The sequence below is a fragment of the Sinocyclocheilus rhinocerous genome, unplaced genomic scaffold (genome assembly GCF_001515625.1).
Source record: "Sinocyclocheilus rhinocerous isolate Xijiao unplaced genomic scaffold, SAMN03320098_v1.1 scaffold444, whole genome shotgun sequence".
In the NCBI taxonomy this organism is placed as follows: domain Eukaryota; kingdom Metazoa; phylum Chordata; class Actinopteri; order Cypriniformes; family Cyprinidae; genus Sinocyclocheilus; species Sinocyclocheilus rhinocerous.
In genome coordinates, this window is record NW_015645540.1 from 140892 (window position 1) to 163417 (window position 22526).

General features: G+C 40.6%; 1 protein-coding gene across 2 annotated transcripts in view; it reads left to right on the forward strand.

Moving 5' to 3' along the window:
* The first annotated feature begins 3054 nt into the window (after nt 1–3054).
* The window catches only part of epha4a (eph receptor A4a), a 39767-nt gene continuing 20295 nt past the window's right edge, over nt 3055–22526 (forward strand). For both annotated transcript variants that reach the window (XM_016509999.1, XM_016510000.1), the window contains exons 1-3: nt 3055–3272; nt 4375–4442; nt 7609–8272. In XM_016509999.1, coding sequence (XP_016365485.1) covers nt 3173–3272; nt 4375–4442; nt 7609–8272 — 832 coding nt within the window. In that variant the 5' untranslated portion in view covers nt 3055–3172. The remainder of the gene's footprint in view (nt 3273–4374; nt 4443–7608; nt 8273–22526) is intronic.

Here is a 22526-nt window from a genome sequence, read left to right on the forward strand (position 1 = left end):
TTTAAAGTTTTAAACAGAATACAGAAAAAAAAACTGAACAGCCCAAAGCTCTCCTTCAGTTCCTTTGTTTCTCAATCACAAACACCCACACGCTTCTTCAGACTGCTGAGGCCATCCTTTTAATTTGGCCTGCCTCTACTACATTTTAACCAATCCATCACATGTTCAATGTTTGCATGTCCACAGGATGTACGCATTAGAGCGGAGTTCCATCGGATATGAGTGTACATTGTTTGGAAGGTTCTGAGAGAGGCCAGAACAAGGGGTGTACAGAAAGTAGAAGAGCGTTGTCTTGCTCGAAGTTGGCAATTACAGACCGCACTGTGTCCCTTGGGGGTCCCGGGTGCACTCTGTCTGGAGGCCTGTGTTAGCGTTGCACAATACAGATGTGTGGGCAGATGCCATCTGGGGCTCGGAGAACAAAACCGAGTGTGGGGGCGCCGTTCAGGGAATTCAGTCAGGAGACCCGAGAATCCAGAAAGAGAATGGAAAATGATCTGATGGTAATCAATCAAAAAAACTGTGACACAAATGACCAAACACAACAGCCCAGAGCAAAGCCTCGCACAAACACACCCCTGCCTGTGGCGACTCCCCGCCCACCGGCCATAATGCGATCAATAGGCCTTCACCGATATGAGCAGAAGCGATTGGCCGAGACCGCTAAAAGTGAACCGCCTCCTCCTCGGCTAATTGCACCTTTATGATTGCGCAGTCTTTCGTGCAGATCGAGAAAATAAAACGCCATTCTCTTCGTCAAACTGAGTGACAATCAATGTTGGGCGCCCATCTCAGAACGCCAGATGCTCCTCCCGACTTCATTATGCTGGCCGAGATGGTTTCGCCGGAGCAACGGCGTCGCCACAAAGCGTTTCGATCGTGGCCCTAGAGACAAAGTCACGGACGTCACCTGCTCCTCAGCCTAATGCTATTAAAAACGAGAGATCCCAGAGAGGCCCCAAATGTATATGGAAAAGAACAAAAACTTAGCTTCTCTGGCCTATACATAAACAGGAAACGCTAGCTGTGGTCAGACGGATCTTGAATGTTAAAGTCTGAGAAGGCGGCGGAACATGTTTCAAGTCTTCATCCAATCCACTGAGACCAACTTTAAACCAACAGCTGAAGACACATTCTTTACTGTGAGCACTTGATTACAACATTTTTTACCATCTGGCACTTTCTATGATAAGGGTACAAAATGTTGCGTGAAACTGAAAAGTTTACTTTTTTCTCAACAAATGTTAAGTGAAGGAGGTTCCTTCAGAAAATATTGATCATTAACCTGTAAATTTTGTTTTAGAAACATTTAGTAAGCTCCCACCTTCTATCAGAGACTACAAAGCAATCAATCTCAAATTCATACAATAAACATGAAATAAAAATAAAAATAAACTGAACAAATTGTTAAATAAAACCTACACCAGAATGGTTAAGTGGGCTGTAAATGTAGCCTAAATTGAGGTTTTGAGGTTAATGTTAAGCTATATAACAATATCAATCAAACCGATCTGTTAGGTATAATGAGAAAAATACATGGAATGTGTCTTTAATGCTTTCAGAAAGTCATGTGACGCCAAAGTGTGCCTGTTTTTTCCACATTTTGTAAGTCATTGTGGATATATCATGCAAGGGTTATTTTTATTTAAGCAAAACACTCTATCTAGCTTTATTGCAGCCATCAACATTTATCTTTAGTGACACAACAATGAAGTGCTGCTACAACTGTTAATGTTCAAGTATAAACATGCCTTGTCTCTTACAGATCCATCAGCCTCGAGGGCGGTACCCAATAACTTAAGTCAGTTACTCTCCCTTGCAGCCCATCGATATGCAAACACCCTGTTGTCAAAGTTGTCAGCACACAGCGAGCCCCGCTCCCCGTTACAGGATGTGGATTGGCTCATCAGGTGGGCGCATGCAGTAAGTCAGTGGAAAGCGTGAAGCGAAATCGGTGCATCTGCTGCTATTGATGGAATCCAACGATGGAAAAGACGCGTTTGGTGCGCAACCTGGTTGTGGGCGTCGTGAAACGATTGATTGACAGGGGCAGGAGAGTAGGCGTCCAGTTGATAAAGGCATAAAGGGTCTCACCCTAACATTTAATAACTTTTAGGCTTTGCAGCAACACATACTGAATAGCGACGACCGATTTGCGAATGAATCCTTCTTTTAAAGTTGAGTGATCCGGTTCACAAAACCAGTCTGAACAATTCCTTCACGAATCTAAGTCAGTCGGCCCAAGCGGTTCTCTTTCGGCAATATGTGTTTATTTGAATTTATGTAATGTGCTACGCCAGTATATCAATGACGCCATTGTGCCGAGACGTAAAATAACTGCTGAATCTTTTTAATTAAAACCCTATTGAAATTGTTTGAAAGAACCGATTTACAAAAATGACTTTTATCTCTGCTGAAACTGTAGCACTAAGCACTGCAGTTTAAATCTGGATGCAAACTAAAAGTGGTCAGATTTACGTTTTTTCCCCATTCTCTTATATTTTATGATTAATGTTTGAATAATAATTATTGGAGTAGCCTAGTCCGTTTCCCCTGAATAAATTGTCTGTTAGTAATGTAATAGAAGTAGGCTAAGCTTATTTATCCACGACCTATCAAGTTTAGAAACTTGCCTTTTGATTGAGTGTTGTGGATAGGAGATAAATTGCAAACACTAGACGGCGCACTAGCTCTTCCCACTATATGGCTGTTTAGCTTAACTTTAATGAGTTGCACGCTCCATACAGACTTATGTATGACGTAGGCTATACAGCTATAATAATTATGATCAGGGTATTTGTAAATACATTATGGACCATGTTCTGTATGTAAAAGGAGCATTTTAACAACAGCCGCTCTTTATTTCTCTTTAGCGCGTTCTCTTTCAGACGCGCACTCTATCTCTCTCACACGCGGTTTTTATGATACGCAAAAGACTGAAAGAAGAAATACTTTTTTATACTTATACAATTCTTCATTTATCATATAGGCTACCTGAAAAATGGGCTGGCTATTTACCCGAATGGTGTCTCGCTGTGACAGGCACGTCAGGCAGTAAAGATCCGCCCCTCGGCGGTGTTCAGTTGCGCTCTGTGCATCACTCTCAAACGCTAATTCCACCGGGACAGACGCAACTTCGGTCCGTGCGCGGAGCGGAGGAGACGCACACGAAATGACACCAATGGCTGCACTTGTGTTCACAGCGACTTTTGCGCTAATAATCTGGATACCGACTTTCGCATTAACCGCACGGGTCTACCCTCCTAATGAAGGTAAGGACCAAACCAAGGGAAAATCTCTAGGCTACAAGAGTTATTTTTGTTGTTGTTGTTTGGGTTACGACATGGGATGGTAGAGTGGCACAGTGTATGACTGCCATCTGTTTTTTTTTTTTTTTTTTGAGACTTTATCCCGTCAGCGAAAAGGAATTATAACATTTTCCTCCGAAAGTCCCTTTGGGGATCTCCAAGTGTCTGTGGCTCCCAAATCCGCAGATCTAATGGAAGACTGAGCGTTTTTTCATCAAACGAAGTTAAACTCGGACTGGGAGTAAACACTCTGGTTCAACCGATTTTTAATTTTACTGGAACCTATTTTTTGCACATATCTTTATTTATTGATTCATATTTCATGAAATGCGCATGGATGACCAGAAAGGAAAATATAAGTAGTTCACGACTTTATTATTTCCTTGGAGTGTTTTCACTAGCGAAATGCACGAAATTCAGAGACGCGCACGAGACAGATACAAGCATTGCAGTATAATGTAGATTTATAGTCTCAATCAAATTATCGTAAATGTCGCATTTCCCTGCACGCTTTTAATTTTAATAAATATATTATGGCTTTGATGTGGTATTAAATCTCAAATTTCATATATATTTATAAATGTATGTGTGTGTGTATATATATATATATATATATACACACACACACACATCTATACACATACATTTATTGTGTCTGCTCATTTTAAATTCTGAAACCCTTACAAATAATAATAATAATAATTTTATATATTCTTTGCACGTTCATTCCACTGATTATTTTCCTCTCTCAGAGGACCTAATTTTGCTTGGACAATAGCCAACTTAGAATACTGATTAAAGCAATACATAATCATGCTGCAATCAAATTTGATAAAATACATATTTTGGCCAAATATTCACTTGTATTATTTAACCATATCCAATAAGTAGCCTTATAATCCTAAATCAGTTTACATCAAGCAAATGGAGAGTGTAATAACTTTGTGCAGTTGGGAACAAAAGCGTAGCAACAGAAACAAGTTGTGACTTAAGAAGTAGTTTGATCTAGTCATAAGGAGGTTGATGATCCATCTTCAGTAACTCACAGCATTTTGTCTTTCGGCAGTGACGCTGCTGGACTCGAGAACTGTGCAAGGAGAATTGAAATGGGTTGCGAGTCCGACGGAAGGAGGGGTGAGTTTACAGAGGATAGACAATGTTGCTTTTACATTTGTATTTGTGTGGAAAAATCTCTATCGGCAACTCTTGAAGATGTTTATTGTCTTGAAAATTATATTTGCACATGAAAAAGCAGACTAGAGAAATGAAAGAACCTTTTCTGAGCACAGCAGAATTGCTGTTTCACACTAAGAAGGTACAGGATCTAACCAAGGCCTCATGTTGTGCCAAAGCCCCACTACAAAAAAAGGAAAACAGCTTAAGAGGCATCACACTGTATGCAATCAGTATTTTCTGCATTAGTGCATAGATGAAGCACAGAAGACTAATGAGACCTATACAAACATCCATAATTATAAATCCTGACAGATGAAATTTGTTCTTATAATTTGATGTTTCATAGACTGAGAAATGACTTGAGTTTAAGTGCTTGTGCTCAGGGTAATTCATTTAGAAATTTTATGCTTCGTAATTATAAGAACAAGTGCTATTTACCTCAAGTTAATTATACACACATTATATGATTTATATAAAAAGTTTTGTTTAAATTTTTAACCACACTTGACACTAATATTCATACTTGATTATAATTATTATGCAACTATATCAATTAAATGTGTTAAAGTAGCACAAGCACCTTGTATTTAGTCCCTATTATTGTTACTGTTATTGTGATTAATTATATTATGAATTAGGTGAAAAAATGGATGTTGTAACCAACATTATTAAAAATATTTGTCTATTAACAATTAACCTTGCACACCTGAAGGTAATAGATAGGTGCGTAGGGAAACATACCAAACCAAGGCCAAATACAAAAAAAACTCAACACTATCGATACTTGCACATATATATTTACGTTTCGGTCCCATGACCTTCATCAGGCATACCAAAATTGTTAATGCACAACCTCATTTAAAAACAACAAGTGACCAATCACTGCAATGATACATATGATATATTTTTGTATACCTGATGGAGGTCATGGGACCGAAACGTTGTTCTCTACGTACTACTTTGGTTGGTTTCAGGTTTAATGGTGAACTTGGAATTTGAAGAAATGTGCTCCCCCACCCTCTGCTGCTTTATCTCAACAACCCATTTGATTGACAGGGTCCCGACAGAGCCCCCCTGTGCAAGGAGAATTGAAATGGGTTGCGAGTCCGACGGAAGGAGGGGTGAGTTTACAGAGGATAGACAATGTTGCTTTTACATTTGTATTTGTGTGGAAAAATCTCTATCGGCAACTCTTGAAGATGTTTATTGTCTTGAAAATTATATTTGCACATGAAAAAGCAGACTAGAGAAATGAAAGAACCTTTTCTGAGCACAGCAGAATTGCTGTTTCACACTAAGAAGGTACAGGATCTAACCAAGGCCTCATGTTGTGCCAAAGCCCCACTACAAAAAAAGGAAAACAGCTTAAGAGGCATCACACTGTATGCAATCAGTATTTTCTGCATTAGTGCATAGATGAAGCACAGAAGACTAATGAGACCTATACAAACATCCATAATTATAAACCCTGACAGATGAAATGGCTTTGTTCTTATAATTTGATGTTTCATACAGACTGAGAAACGACTTGAGTTTAAGTGCTTGTGCTCAGGATAATTCATTTAGAAATGTTATGCTTCATAATTATATTCCTTTCTTTACATCATAGAGTTGGCATCTTAAAATTCGAGAATTTTCTTGTGCTCTGTGTACTGTACTTTGCATATACAACAATGAGGCTTGTCTTTTTTGGCTTGCTAAAATGAGTACAGATAGGCTGATGAAAAAAGGCTATGTGCTAATGTTTAAGAATTTAAGTGTTAAGTGCTAAGAATTAATTATATATATATATAAAAAAAACTCAACACTATCGATACTTGCACATATATATTTACGTTTCGGTCCCATGACCTTCATCAGGCATACCAAAATTGTTAATGCACAACCTCATTTAAAAACAACAAGTGACCAATCACTGCAATGATACATATGATATATTTTTGTATACCTGATGGAGGTCATGGGACCGAAACGTTGTTCTCTACGTACTACTTTGGTTGGTTTCAGGTTTAATGGTGAACTTGGAATTTGAAGAAATGTGCTCCCCCACCCTCTGCTGCTTTATCTCAACAACCCATTTGATTGACAGGGTCCCGACAGAGCCCCCTCCCTCACGCAAATGGGCCAAATGTACAGCTTTATCGGTGTGACAGCTGGGATTTCTACACTTACGACTTACAAAGAGTGAAATAGCAAGAAGAAAAGACAGCGTTATATATTGTGACAGGTCTTTTCAAAACTCTTCTTCACTGCGAACGTCTCATTTGAAACTCTCACCAGCAGGAAGCGTCAAACTCTAGGCCCCATAGTATTACAATGGCCTAATATGGGATTAATGGTGACCAGGAAGTCAGGGTGTTCTTGTAAATGTTGCTGGTCACTGCATTTGTTTGGTATATGTGCTAGGGTGTTTGTAATGGTGTATTATTACTGAAAACCATATTTTGGCCTTAGTTTCAATTTCATTTTACATGTTGCCACAACTACCTCCCAAAACATTTAGAAGGCGTAACATTACTTGCTATTCTGATGTGCAGTAATTGATCTTAACAATGCTTTGAAGAATCATATTATCCCGATTATGATGATTTTTTTAATGGCCAAAGAGTTTGTTTGCAAAAACAGTGTAAGGACTGACTATTAAAACTGCTTGTCCAAAAGGGATTGTTCACCCAAAAATGAAAATTCTGTCATCATTTACTCACCTTCATGTCCTTTCTAAACCTGTATGACTTTTTTCTTCTGTGGAACACAAATAGATATTTTAAAAATGCAATTGAAACATTCTTCAGAATATTTTGTTTTGTGTGCTGCAGAAAAAAGGTAGTCAAAAGGGTTTAAGGAGAGTAAATGATGACAGACTTTTCATTTTTAGGGGTGAACTGTCTCTTTAATTTTTGGAGCAGCACATGCACATAAGTGCACAGAATCTGGCAGATGTGTGATTAAATTCTCATTAGCATATCGTAATCAATTAAATCATTGCATCATTGCAGCTGTTAGTTTGTGGAACATCTCCAGCATCAGGACTGGAATTGTGTGCACCTGCTTTGACAAAAGTCTCCCTAGTAGAATTTCTATAGGCCTACTTACCTCTCTGTCTTTCCCTCTGTCTCTCTCACAGTGGGAAGAAGTGAGCATCATGGATGAGAAGAATACGCCAATCAGGACGTACCAGGTATGCAACGTAATGGAACCCAACCAGAACAACTGGCTCCGAACGGACTGGATCCCCCGTGGTGGAGCTCAGCGCGTCTACATCGAGATCAAATTCACTCTGCGTGACTGCAACAGCTTGCCAGGAGTCATGGGTACCTGCAAGGAGACCTTTAACCTCTACTACTACGAGTCCAACAATGACAAAGAGCGGTACATTCGAGAGAACCAGTTCACCAAAATCGACACCATCGCGGCCGACGAGAGCTTCACGCAGGTGGACATAGGAGACCGTATCATGAAGCTGAACACGGAAGTTCGTGATGTGGGAATTTTGACACGGAAGGGCTTCTACCTGGCATTCCAGGATGTCGGAGCCTGCATCGCTCTGGTATCCGTACGGATCCTCTATAAGAAATGCCCCCTCACCGTACGCAACCTGGCCCAGTTTCCAGACACAACCACCGGGGCGGACACCTCATCGCTAGTGGAGGTACGTGGATCCTGTGTGGACAATTCAGAGGAACGCGAGGTCCCTAAAATGTACTGCGGAGCAGATGGAGAATGGCTGGTGCCTATTGGAAACTGTTTGTGTAACCCTGGCTATGAGGAACACGGAGGAACATGCCAAGGTAAGAGCTCAGATAACGCCCTCGCTCCATTTTTTCCAACAGAGCATTTCACCAGGTTCTTTTATGAGTCGAGATTTATGCACCTCCCACATGAAAAGTAAAAAAAATAAATAAATACCCTGATCTCTCAGCAGCGATATATTCTATAATTTAACATGAGATCATTATAAGAGAAGCTGACCTGGATACACTTTTCCCCCCTCAGGGATGTGAGAGTTTATTCAAATTTAGACAGCTGGGTACTCGGCAGATCACTGTGGATTAAGCTAGTGTTGCCATTCGAGAGGTCTGGTTATGATTATGAATTGCCCTGTTTGATATCAAAACACCTCCCTGTGGATTTGTGCATGAGAAACGTTGGCACTAATTATTTTGTTGGAGCAACAGCCGTGTGGTTTATGAGCAGAATCCACTTAATTAGATCATGGGCCAAGGCTCTCGTACCCTTTTCGCTCTCGTTCTCCTTTGCTATCTCTCAAGAGCATGTGCGATGGTTTTCAGTTCACATTAAAGGGTATAGACGTGATTGGCAAAACACTGAAAGAGCAGGAAAGATAAAAGAAGAAAAGGAGAGGATCAGATAGATTGCTTCTGTCACCAGAGGGGCATTTCTCTTTCTCCATGCTGGCTTTGATTCCCAGTGTCCGTAGTCAGGCCATACGGCATGGAAAAAGCTGTGATATACTGTTTGGGGTAATGCTGAGGTCAGTGCAGGCAAAAAGGAAGAGCCAGAGGACATGTAGGCAGTTTTAGCACGCCCTTTCTTTCTTTTCTGTCTGGTCCAGAAGAGGGTCATCGCTTGAGCAGGGTGATAAACGGCCGACTGGCCAGTCTAACGGCCTTTATTTATGAGCGCTATCTCAGCGGGCTAATTGCATGACAAATACGGGCTGTAATTTAGGGTTCCAGCGGGCTCAAGGGGGGTAGTCAGCATTCACCGTGGGCGATCTCTCTCAGTGGATGTGCTTGTGTGGGTGGCTGAATGGGGTACACTGGGAAAGGCCATTCTCAGAGATCTGGCCATTTTTCTCGGGCACTCTTTTATTAGCAGAGCTCGCTGGCAGCGGCCGGGTTTCCCACTCGCTTCTTAGCTTTCCTTCTCTCTTCCTCTGCTCTCTTTTGACGTTCAGATATGTTTAAATAAAGGAAAGAGGCTGTAATTTACCGAGAGCAGAACGGTGTTTCCACATAGACATTTGGTGGAACATTTTACTTAAATCACTTCAGGGCTTGCAATGATGATTTCATTACTCTGAGATATTTGGAAGAGAGCATTTTTAATATTTCTGTTGTTTGGCATAGGCAAAAGTTTTCAGGTTTCATTTCCCATCTCACACATCAATTAAAAAACCCTTCAAGTCCCAAAATCTGATATATGTAGAGGATAATTTGTTTAATTTCTGGGTACTTGTCTGCACAGGACTGAACTATAAGGATCAGGTTTCATGTTAGTTCACAAAACCATCACTCATTGCTCTTTCAGGCCAGTGCTGCATCGCCAATTTTACATTTATTGATCTTGCATGTCCATTTTAATGTCTTGCATATACAATTTAAAATTAATGAAAAAAAAAAATCTAGAAAATATAAAAATGCATTGCTAAAAATATGTTGACAGGGCAAGTACTGTATAAATCACACCTACTGAACAGCAGAAAAAATCCAAAGAATCCTTATTTGTTGTTAAAAAAAATTTCTAAACAAATTCATTTTTGATACTGGTCAATAGGAAAAGTGACCAATAAAAACAAATAAAAAATCAAAATATTTAGTAGCCAAATTCCAGCTTTCATAAATTTCCTAGGCTCCTTCTTTATATATCCTTAGACCATCTTCTTTATATCTGTTTTATTTCAGCTTGAGCCTGTCATCAATGGCTGATTAAGCCATCACATGCTGTCTTCAGCAAGGCAACAGGCAGTTGTTTCCTCATTGAGACGGGTTCAAAAGGTGGCTTTCTACCCCAGCATGCAGATATGGGAGTCACTGTCAGTTGAATAAGTCCGTGTGTGCAGCCCAGGCCAGGGTAAGGATGCAGAGGTTCACCTTCAATGTGAGGGTGTAGGAGAGGGCGAGAACTTTCTCAATGGGGCGTCCCAAGGACCTTGTGAAAAAGCCCATTGAAGATAAGGGGTACAAGCCCCCATACCCCAGAAGGCCTCAATGGGAGCCTCTCCCCAATTGTTGGGATGCCATGATCGGGGATGGGGGCGAGAGGGGAGGAACACTAGACAGGGTCAGGGGTGACCCCTGGCTTTATCCTTCTCTCCTCCCCGAGAGACAGGGGTCATGGCCGAGATTTATTAAGACGTCAAAATTTTGACAGCTGCAGCCTAGACGAACAGGTCCAAGAACAGAAGAGTGAGAGAAGGCCACAAAACAGCCACCGTTCAGTTGGTGAATGGAGCGGAGACTTGGCCAGAGGATTTGGTGTCTTTTCATCCTTATAAGAGTTTGTTGTTTTCTCACTGCTCATCTGCTGTGTTGAGTAGGAGGTGAGGACAGAGAGGAAATCTCTGTTTGTTAGTGGGCGTCCGGCGAGCTGGAGACGTGTAAAAGCCCGCTGAGGTGCTAGGCTGCAATGGAGAATGACAGCCCACTCTCAGTGTTTCACTACACTATAGACGTACACATAGTTTAGTGAAACAACATGACTGCATGGAGAAAAATCTAACCAACTCAAGTGAGTTTTTAGCTCTTTTGACTAATATGCCCCTAACAAAAAAGTACTATGGTATTATTGCAAAATTATACCCTCATGATAGTATCTTGTACAAAAGAAGTATTGGTGCTACTCCATGATACATGTCCAAACAAACATAGTAGTACCGTGGTACGTTGACACCATACTGTGGTACTGAAATTCATGTACCGTAGTGTTTAAATGGTATATTTAAACACTACTATTTAGACATTTCAAAAGACATGTTAAAATGTCCAAAAAACATGATAGTACCATGGTAATTTTTGGTACTTTTGTAATATTTACATGCTATTTTACACATTTAACATAGTAGCATCATGGCATTCTTGGAAGTAAAGTAGTAAATGAATTTCAGCACCATGGTATATGTCAAAGCCACCGCACCACAGTAGTACCACCACAGTAGGAAGTGATGCCATGGTATTACCATGGTAAATCTAAAAAAACAAAAAACATGTTAATACCATGTCTAAAAAATTATGTCAGTACTGTGATACTTTTTGGTAAGTGATACTATGGTGTTTTTGATGTACCTTGCAATTCAAGAGCGATAATGTATATAAAATTACCATCTGATACATCATTCAACCATGGTGCTGCCACATTATTTTTTAATGGGTGCTAATGTAAAACAGCTCACACATATTTAAGTAATTAGAAAAGATAAAGAGTTTGAAAACTAGAGCATGTTGGGAAGGTGTGATAATATGAAACTGCTCTTTGAATCAGAACAGACAGCGGCTTGTGTAACTGGAAGGAAAACAATGCTTGACAAGACATTATGTATGTAAGCTGAGATAGACTCTCAAGAGAACGCCGTTTGTATAGACTTTACTGAGCAAAAGTACATTTTTTCTTTAATCACACATTAAGCAAATTGGTGTACTTGAGGGGAGGTATTGATCTGGTTATCATGTGTTATTGTTGAGGTACAGCTTTTTTTTTCCCGGTGTAAACTTTGCACTTTAGCACCTGTATGCGGTTGTTTGTGTGCCTAATTAGAATAAGCTTGCATGTGTATCTCATTGCTGTTATAATTATGAGCAGGTGTATGAGACTCATCATCCTCAGCTGTGAGTCGTTTTTGCTCTTTTCTTTGTTAAACAATAGTCGCCGCCTGCCAAAATGCTCCTACCTATGAATATTCATCACTTCCTTTTTGCTTTTGATGGCAAGCACATATGTTGATTCCTGTCACGATCCTCCTCAGTTCTCCCCTATGAGCCCCTCCATCGTCCCCTGAATGGACTGTCAGCTGTCCCGGGAAAAAGAGAGATGGAGAGAGGTGCTCTTTGATATGAAACAAATACATAATTTGCATATTTCGTCCATGAAATGCAAAGCCAGCAAACTTGTCTCTCAAAAACAATGGGCGGCTCGTCCTTTTAGCGAGAGGAGCAAAGGTTGGGATCCTCTTCGCTCTGTGATCATGGCAGCGTGCTGTATATGTTTGAAATCATTTGGATAATATGATTCGCATGATTAAATCCAAATCTTTTGAATTGACAGAGTCTGACGTTCACGTTTCGCATGCAGAGTTCAGATGCTCCGGTGTATCTGTGCCGCGCTCTCACTGTCTGTATGTGTGCAATTGCTTGCTCATGTGTGTGTTGTTCTCCTTGACCTCTTCCTGTCTATCATCATCCGGTGCTCCCATACGGAAGCTCCCCTGACAGCTCACAGCCCTTTAGTTGTCATGTTGTGATGAATGCACCGTGGGTGGAAAACGGCCTGAAGGACAGAACTGGTGGGAAGGGTGAGGGATGGAGGTGACTGTCGCCCTCCTACCGGACTGTTAGCGTCCATGCTAATATAGTTTAGGTCACAGATGAGGTGACAAATGCCCTTTTTACCATTCGTTCAAATTGTATTTGATATCACAGCATTCAAAGTACCCATTACCTTCTGATCCAATCACTGTACCTTTGTAACATCACAGTAATTTCTGTAACTTTTATTTTCAACTTAACTTTGGTATTTTAACATCATTGATAAATTCACAGCATTTCTCAGGAGAGACTGTTGAAATTGTTATGACTGTTTTGCTAATGCAGATTAGCCAAACTGTTTGCACCCATGCTAATGCTATTTTAGGACTGAGATTAGGTGAAACATTTACAGATTATGAGGAAAAATATGGTATTACCATGGTACGCTTTGAAGTACCTTGTAAATTAGGGTGACCAGACGCTGTTTTCTAGGAACCCTGAAGCTGTCCTCAGTAATGTCCCTGTTTCTTGCTGTATGTTCAAGTGGTGTTTGCATATGCTAATCATTTAGCACCATAGTTTACATCAAAATACCATGGTATTCTGATACCATCATTGTACATTTTTGTAAGGAAACATTTCTGGATAATTTCACTTAATCTGGATATTTATAGTGTCATTGATAAATTAACAGGCTGCTGAAACTACACGCTAATGTGAACCAGCCAAACTGTTTGCACCTATACAATGGAATAAATGAAGAACTACTTATAAAAATGGATTGTGGTAATACCATTGTGTTTGGTTTTACCTTGTAAATTCTCTGTGCTTTACAGGAATCTGGCAATCCCCAAAAATGTCCATACTTTTTACTATGTTCAAATGGTAACCATTCAATAGCATGGTATATATTAAAAGTACCATGGTATGAGATCATCACTGTACTTCTTCGTAAGGCAAAATGTTTGAAATACCCAGATTAAGAACAAACTATCTAGTGTCCTTGATAAATTCACAGCATTTCCCAAGAAGGTCTGTTGAAACTACACGCTATGCATTTTTTTGCTAATGTGAACTAGCCCGCGTTCCCTTTTTGAGAAATTCTGATAGTACTAGTCTCATCTCTCTGGTGTTTAATTATATTTTAATTCCGCCGTCTGGCACACATTCATTACCGGCGGTCTGGATCCCTTAGATCAGAAGAGCTGAGCTGAGCACAGATCTCCTTTTGCATCATCAGTACAGTGGTGTGGACAGCGCTGTCTCAGCGTCCGCATGCCAGGGTAAATATCTTTTCGAGTGGATGAGCCATATTGACTCTCTGCTTGAGGGTCTGTTCTCCCATTCTCCCTGATTAACCCAGCATCCATTTAGTCGCTGCTCTCCACACATGCTTCATGCCAAAGGGTTTGTGTTCATTTGACAAGATGTCCATCAACGGCGGACATGAGCGCCCAATCCAGCTACTTTATGCGATCCTCCCCGTAGGGATGTAACGGTATGAAAATTTCTTAGCACGATTATAGTGACCAACATTATTACGGTTATCAGTATTATCACGGTATTGTTAAAATGTGCTGGAGATGTTTAAAAAGTACCGACACATAAATCACTTCACCAAGTTTTATATTTAAAACTTAATAAAAAGGTAAACCTCACATTTCAGCCTTTAAAGGGGTCATAGGATGCCCGTTTTTCACAAGTTGATATGATTCTTTAGGGTCTTAATGAAAAGTCTATATTTATTTATGCAAGTTGTTCAAATCGCGGTAATCTAATACGGTTTTAATTTTAATAATTAAAAGATGAAAGGGTAATACTAACCGTGGGGAATTTTATCATGATTTATCGCCAAACCGGTAATCGTTACATCCCTACCTCCCCGTCAGTTAGTGCCTGGCTCTTTTCTTTTCTCACTCCATACATGAAGCCCTTAAGTTGGCTTCCACCCAGAAAAGGTCATAGGTCATCCTGAACCCGTGTTGGAGGCAGGAAGGCCCAAGCCATCATTTTCTTCTGAAAGAGTCGTTGAAGCTGCTGACCTGTTTTATGCAAGAGAGGCACGGCTAACTTTATAGTCAGCATGGCTGCTGCGCGTTTTTGTCTTCGGGTTTGATTAGGACGCTGCCAAAATTTTCTCTGTACAAATGCACCAGATGGAGCCCATGAATGCAGTTGTTCTTTTCTACTAATGAAGTGTTTATGAAGGCCTAATATGAATGGTTTGATTCATGATGATTGATGCCACAAATTCATCTTCTTGCAAGCAACTCGAACTAAATGACAAACGTTTTCTCTGCACTGTGAATGACAAGAACTGAAGTAACTCTGTGTTTTCTCACTTAGGTAAATGTGCATACGTGAATGAAAGAAATGTTATTCATATATGTGCACAAAAGCACTTTTTGAACTCTCCATTGCACAAACATGCATACTCGCCAGCATACTCAGGGATTTCTGACTGAAGTGCTCTTCGCAAAACTCTCTCTCGGCACTTCTAGATAGGACGTCACTTGTCAATTAGCTGAGAGCGTGTCTACGAGAACGGGAGCTGGAGAAAGGGGCAGAATTAGTAATGGGATTATTTTAGGGGTCAGCAGACATGTTTCCACAATGCAGGGCAACACTAGTGATTAGCCTAGAGGGGTCAGAGCGGCGACTTCACAATGCACATTAATACTGGTAATTATTTGGAGGGGTTGAAGCATGGCTGAATCTAATGCTCGCCATTAGACTTGAGGGTTTATTCCATTCCTGGGGTTTTCGTTAGAGTGGATTGGTCTCTCTCAGACCAGCTGCTGTGGAATAAGCCACTCTGTTTGTCACTGAATGCGATTAGTTTTGACTTTATGTCTTTGTTAGCACTGAGAGAAAGACATGAAAAGGTGGGAGGGGAAGATGAAGAGAGATTGCTGAAGCACTTCTGTGGACATAAATCTCACCAAGGAATTTCGAAACATAGGAATGGGAGCCTTATATAGAAGCATTGAAATGTAGCTACACATTGTTGATTAGAAGTTTTTGTCGCTAAAATGTATGTGTGAAAATACAGAATAATTCAGTGTCCTTGAGTAGAAAAAGTAGCAAAAGTAGCTAAGCTGCATTTTTCGCTTGACAGTTGCTCAGTGGTTTTCACAACAAGTTTTTCCATAAAATTTCTGTTTTGTAGCAAAATAATGCTGTTATTGTAGCTTATTTGTATATAATGATTTCATCCTAAATTTGATTATGATTATTATTTTTTACATAAATTAATATTTATTTTATTTTATTATTATTACTTGTAATAATGTATTACATACATTTTATAATCAAACTTTAATAATAAAGTATTTTACTTAAAAATATTATAGAATGTTACATATTTAAGGATATTTTTCTCTCTCTCTTCTCTCTTTTTATGGGTAGCTTGATCTCTTTTAAACCACGAGTAACTTACAGCTTGGCAAGATAAAGTTTCAGATGGCTTCCCCAACATTGCACAGTAATAATACTAATGTTCTGTCATGTTCAGAGCAGGTGATACGAGATGAAAATAGTGTATTTTTCCAATTGTTCACTAGAAAGAAGACTGTAATCTGAGAAGTTCTTTTTTCGTGTAGATTTTTCGTGCAAACTTTCCATTTATTCAGCACATAACCTAACACCCACTACAGGAGAAGATTTCTTTACAAGTTATTAAACCACAATGTTTAAACCGATCAGCTAGTAAGGAACCAAACTCATGCATTTTATAATTAGCACGCACACACTCCTCTTGCCGACCTTTAACAGGATTACAATGTTGTGGGCCTCCTCTAACACATGTGGCTTACTTAAATGAGCTGAGTATGTTACTCTCAACAAACTCCCAGTGCATTTGTGTGTGCTTACACACAGACTTTCACAATCTAACCACACATGCATTTCTCTCATTTATATTTGCACTCCTCAACCTTCAAAAACGAACACACGTGACTGAAAGCAAAGCAGTAACTTGAAAAAGAGACTGTTGTGAAGTGTAATTCACTCATCGTTGCCGTGGTGTTGACACATTTACCCTTTAATATCCTCTCCTAGACATTAATCCGAGAACCCAGAAACGTTTTCTGCTCGCTCACCACCTCGTCCGCACACACCTCTGCTCCGAGGCACTCACAGTAACCACAACCCATAACCCTTTGCATGTGCATCAGTATGTCTGAGGAATTCTTGCGCAGTGTCGAATTTTGGCTCACTTGAGAGGGAAAAAAATTCTAGTTTTAATGTTGCTTATTTTCACTGTAAGTTGTTACTGCTTTCTTTGGCTCTGATTTGATGCATGTAATCAAAACATTAGATTTTATCCATTCCGTTTGAGATTTAAAGAGTCTGCCTGTTTCTCCACTGCAATGTTCTCCATGTCATGAGCCGCTCTTGGTAGTTTTTTTAAGGCACAGATTGCTCGCTAAGCAAGAGCGTCCATTCAATGGGCAGCACAGCGCATTCTCCCTGTCTTTGTGTGGCAGCCTCCCTTTGAAGGCCCTTGGCTAAGAGGAGGTGGGAGACTGAAGCCGACAGCGAGAACATTAGCATGTCAAAAGCTCCTAGAATCAATAAGGGCCTTTTTCTATCTCTCTTTTTCCCTCTCATTCTCTCTCTCTCTATCTCGCTATATCTCTACCTAGAGACCACAACCTTTTCTGGCATCAACCAGCACCGTACAGACGTCCCCTTCATTTTCCAGGTTCACCAACTTCAGCGTTGGTACTGTCTGGAAAACCAAAGCTAAAACTTACAGAGGCTGCGTTTACACTTTGCATTAACATGCGACCTGTATCCGGATGTTGTCCACATACACATTGAAAAGACAAGTGTAAACGAGCTTCTGATCGGAATGTTATCCGATCAGCGTGTCCTGGTCCAGAGGTAGTCGAGGACGCATTGTGATCGGATCTCAGTGTAATGTAAACGCAATCCAGCCATCGTGTCTTCATTCGCAGGTCGACATCACGCAAAACGCTGTGTCCTGATTGACTGATGATCCGATCTGGGGTGCGTTTCCCAAAAGCAACTATGGTCGCAAATTTTGTCGTTACCAATAGATTTCAATGGAACTAACTACCATAGTTAGCTCACAATGCTTTTGGGAAACGCACCCCTGCTTGATCAGATCACGGTGATCGCATGTTAATGCCAAGTGTAAACGCAGCCAGACATTGAGCTTTATAAGGGTATTATGAACGTTTGCAGGTTTTAACCTGCCAAATTTAGATTTTTAGTAGAGAAAAAAAAAACAGGAGGGGATCAGGAGGAGACAGTGGAATAGGATCAGGACCAGAACTCAAATTTGCGTTTTCCACATGAGCACCATGGTTAAACCGTAGTTCATATTTTAAAGCATACATTTATAAGGGGTTTGTCTTTGGGTTTGAATTTGTTTTTGTGTTCACCATGAGCTGTCAAAACACGTCCCACCGCTACTGGCTGTGGCCCAGTTGAGAGTAGCCCTTTGCAGTCTCTGCAGTCTGACCGCTGAACAAAACAAGTGGACGGGACACGACCCGTTCTCGGCAGCATCAGCTCTTCAAGAGAGCATGACTTAGCCAGGGTTCATGACGAATGCACCGCCCCGACCCCTTCTGCAGAATTTAATATAGCGGTCCAGAGAGAGCCCATTGCCAAACCTGCTTGAAGCGAGTGCTATTTGCTAATGATTGTAAGAGTAATCCTGCCTGTGAGATGTGTTGAAAGAGACAGACAGGGCTGAAGGGGGTGGTTTATGGAGTGCCAGAAAAGCAACTGCAGGCCAGAGCATTTGCAGTGAGGGGAAAAATGTTGGCTTTGCAATGAGGGGACAATGATTCTGCGCCCTCTGAAGCGAGGCAATTATGACCACGAGTGAGTAGTGGAAAAAGACACAAACAGAGAAGAAAGTGATGAAAAAAGAACAAGAGACAGAGAAAGTGAGAGAGTGAGAGGTTTTTTAGCTTTTACCTTAGTAGTAGCATATTTTTGGAAGTATACGAAATGCTCTAAAAGTTAAGTACCATGCTACTGCCATGGTATTTTGGTATTTTTTGAAATACCACAGAGTATCATGTAAATTCCATTTCAGTACCATAGCATATTTTAAAGTACCATAGTATTACCATCTGATGCCTTCACTGTAAAATAGTTTCACCACATTACTTTTTTGTAAGGGTTGGAGTACAATGCAAACAGTGTTGTTATTGTTAACTATAGAAATATTTGTAGTTGTAGCTTATTTATAATTATTGTATATATAATTTATTTGTATAATTATTGAATTTTCCATTGTTATACAATTTAAAGTTAATTGGTGGAGTAGATATTGATGATTGATAGGATAAACTATAAGTTTGTATAATGGTGATAAATATGTGATCCTAAATAACTATTGTTTTAGTCACGGGTATATTGTGAGGTGTACTAGTGGATGTGACGTGTTGTGTTGGATATATATATGTAAATTGTCCAGGGTTTAAGTGGAAATGATTTAATGATTGTGGTAATTGAACATTGGCTAATTAATGTTGACGTCAATATAATTAGTGATTTGAAAAGTGGGTGGAGGGATTGAATTGCTTTACACACTGAGGAAGGCTTTGAGCCGAAACGTTTGTGTCTTTTCCCATCAGTAATGAATGTAAAATAAAAGAAAAAAGAAGATTGTTCTCGTGAGTGCGGATCATAATTTCCTATACTAGTTGTAGCTTATTGAAATAAAACTGAAATAAAGTTGAAATGCACTTGGGGGTTCGGTGCCTTGCTCAATGGTCTCACCTCAGTCGCTGGTTATTCACTCCCCCCACCAACAATTCCTGCCAGACCTGAGACTCGAACCCGCAACCTTCGGGTTATAAGTCTGATTCTCTAGGGTAATATATAAATGGCACATGGCACAACAATTCCAGTACCAGGTTATTTACCTTGTACACCAAGGTACAAAATACCATGAAGTGTTAAAAACGTCAATTATATAAAAGTAGTCCATACGGCTAGTACACTATATTCCTAGTCTGTTGAGGATGTTTGATCAATCACTGAAAAATGTTGCTCTTCACCCTAGTTATTAGTCCTCCTGCAAGTTCAAATTGCACATTCACAATTTAATTGCTTAAATTGTGGCCTATACCTCTTTTTAATAAATAACATTTGTAGATATGTAAACCTACATGTTTTTAGCGACATGATAGTGAGTAATGACTGAATTTGCATCTGTCAGATGAAACTTGCCTTCGCATACACACACATTGCAAGGCAGCTCCTCCTTGTTTGCTATGCAGGAATTGTTAGGAATGTGAGACGTTTGGCCCCCTGCCTTTCTCAGCTGCCCGCTCCCCTCAGAGGACAGTAGACAAGACAATGAGCTGCATTTCAGAAAGACTTCACCTCCACATCCCTGCTGCTGCACTGTCCCTTCCCCCACAGTGGACTGAGCAGAGAAAATAGTGTTTTCTTTTCACCTGCCTGAACCAACCCTTCATACAGAACTTCCTGAAATGCTGTGAGTGTGTGTGTGTAGGTGGAGTTCCTGTCTATCAGATCCGAACCACTGGCTGGGATCTTGATGTGTTTCAGAAAGACCAACCCTGGAGTTGTTGTCTATGCTGCTTTGCCCCCTTCTGCCTTTCCTTCAAAGCTTTACGCAGCTCTCTATATAAAGCACAGCAACACACACACACACACACTTTTGTACAGCAGATGGCCATGTAATAATTTACCTCAGAGCAGAGCTCTAGCACATAAAGGTTAACACACGTCCTTTCTGTATGTTCGCCTCTAGCTGTACCTCCATACCTTACTTCGGTAAGACATTGGGACTGTCTTTAGTAAAGTTTGAGGAAACTTTTGACAGGATTGTGAGGATCAGAGAGCGAGAGAGGGCAAGGGAAGGGTACATAGAAGCAGAGACAGACAGAAGAGCGATAAATAAAACCTAGGCGAACATATGGAGATTAAAGCCAGTAAGCTTTGACGCAGCTTGGCCCCTCGCTGACAAACGAGCTTCTCAGGGGTTAGAGCCACATCAATCACGGCATCATCTCACACACGCACACTGTGACGATGAGGAATGTTTGCATGCAGCATGTGGATCAAGGTATATCAGTCACTGCAGATGTAATTAATAAGCAGAAGAAAGCGGGAACCGATCAATGAGGGAATTGGTGTGTTCGTGCTGGAGGGCAGAGATGATAATTATCTTTCTTTTTCTCATTCTGTTTTTCGCTGTACTTCTTTCTCAGTTCATTCAGGCATAACATCAGATAAGCAGTGAAAGCAGTGTTTGAAAAGACAACTTGCAGAATTTTGTGGAAGTAATATGTATACACACCATATAAGAACAACATTTGTTTAAATGTGAATATATATAAAAATATATTCTGTAGAATGTATTTAATATTTAATGGTCTATATTCTGTTTAGAGTAAAATAACAAGTCTGTGAAGTGACAAGGAGAAGCAAAGAACTGCATAAAAGGCTATAAACTACATAAATGTCATGAAAAGTCCCCGATATTCTGACATGAACCTGGTAATTCATGAGATAATGTGAATGTGTGTGTGTGTGTGTGTGAGGTGGATTAGCTGCTGTTGATCCTCCTGAGCAGCGGCTTCAGAGATAAGCCAGCATCATAAAAGTGTCATAAATATGTTAGCCATTAGCAAACCCACACGTCTTGACTTCACTTTCACTGCCTTCGGCAAGTGAGTCTGTGTGTATGTGGGTGGATGTGTGTGCGTGTGCGTGTGTGTGTGTGTGTGTGTGCGAAAGAAACTTTCTTTTTGACCACCCAGTGCTGAAGCTCCGTTCCCTCTCATTTTCCTGTCCCCCTCTCTTGTTCTTTTCTTTCTACTTCTCCTCACATTTCTATTTATTTTTCCTGCAGTTTTACCTCTTTGTCCGCTATTTATTTACTTGCAATCATCTGAATAGAAACCACCGATGTTGACACAAGAGTCATCAGACCTCTTTACGTGTCCAGCCGAACATCCTCGGATTGCATGCATCTAATTGAAATCCTTTTGTCCCACCTGGAACATCTTTCAATACTCATAAACCGACACACATACCTTGTAGAATTCGATAATTCATTCGCTTCCCAACACAATGCCCCGATCCGCTTTAGTCCTCAACTCCACCCTGCATTTTGTCTTTCTATGCAAGACAACAGGTGACTGTTTTAAGGTCTAAAGCCCACAGAAAGCATTCAGAGCTCAGTCTGAGATGTCTTCATTGAGATGAACATTGTCCTCATGGTGGACGGTAGGACGAGAGCGCTGACCCTGAATATTGGGGCATGGGCTGGTAATTACGACCCTATTATGTCACAGGCAGTAAGCTCATCTCTTCAATCGTCCACCAGAGTGGACAATGAGACCGTCATTGTCCTGCTATTGTCCAGCCCAGTTGTCATAGACTTCATGGAGAGAGAGTGGAAAGGTCAGATCTGTATGGAGGGATGAGAGCTGTGTGTGGAATTGAAACCAGGAGCTGTTAGGGGTCTCACGAGGGACCTAGGATGGAGGACTTAGGAAGGGAGGGGACAGCTGGTCGTCTTCCGTAAGGGGCTGGGACTGAGAAAACACTCAGGCTCTTAAGCAGGTGGAGGGTGTTAGATATCCTAAGTGTTTGAGAAAAGTGCTACAAGTCAACGAGTGCATTCGCTTATAAACAAGATCGAAGCTCCTGCACTCGAGGTCTCTTGAACACACCTCCAGTTTGCTACCGTGGTTTTAAGCTTCCCAAGAATCCTCTTCAATTAACTCTGTCCTCCAGCCAGCGTTAAGATGAACCAAAGCTGATCAGATGAAACCTCCAGCTCTAATTCCCATCATTCCCCTCCAACACATGGCAA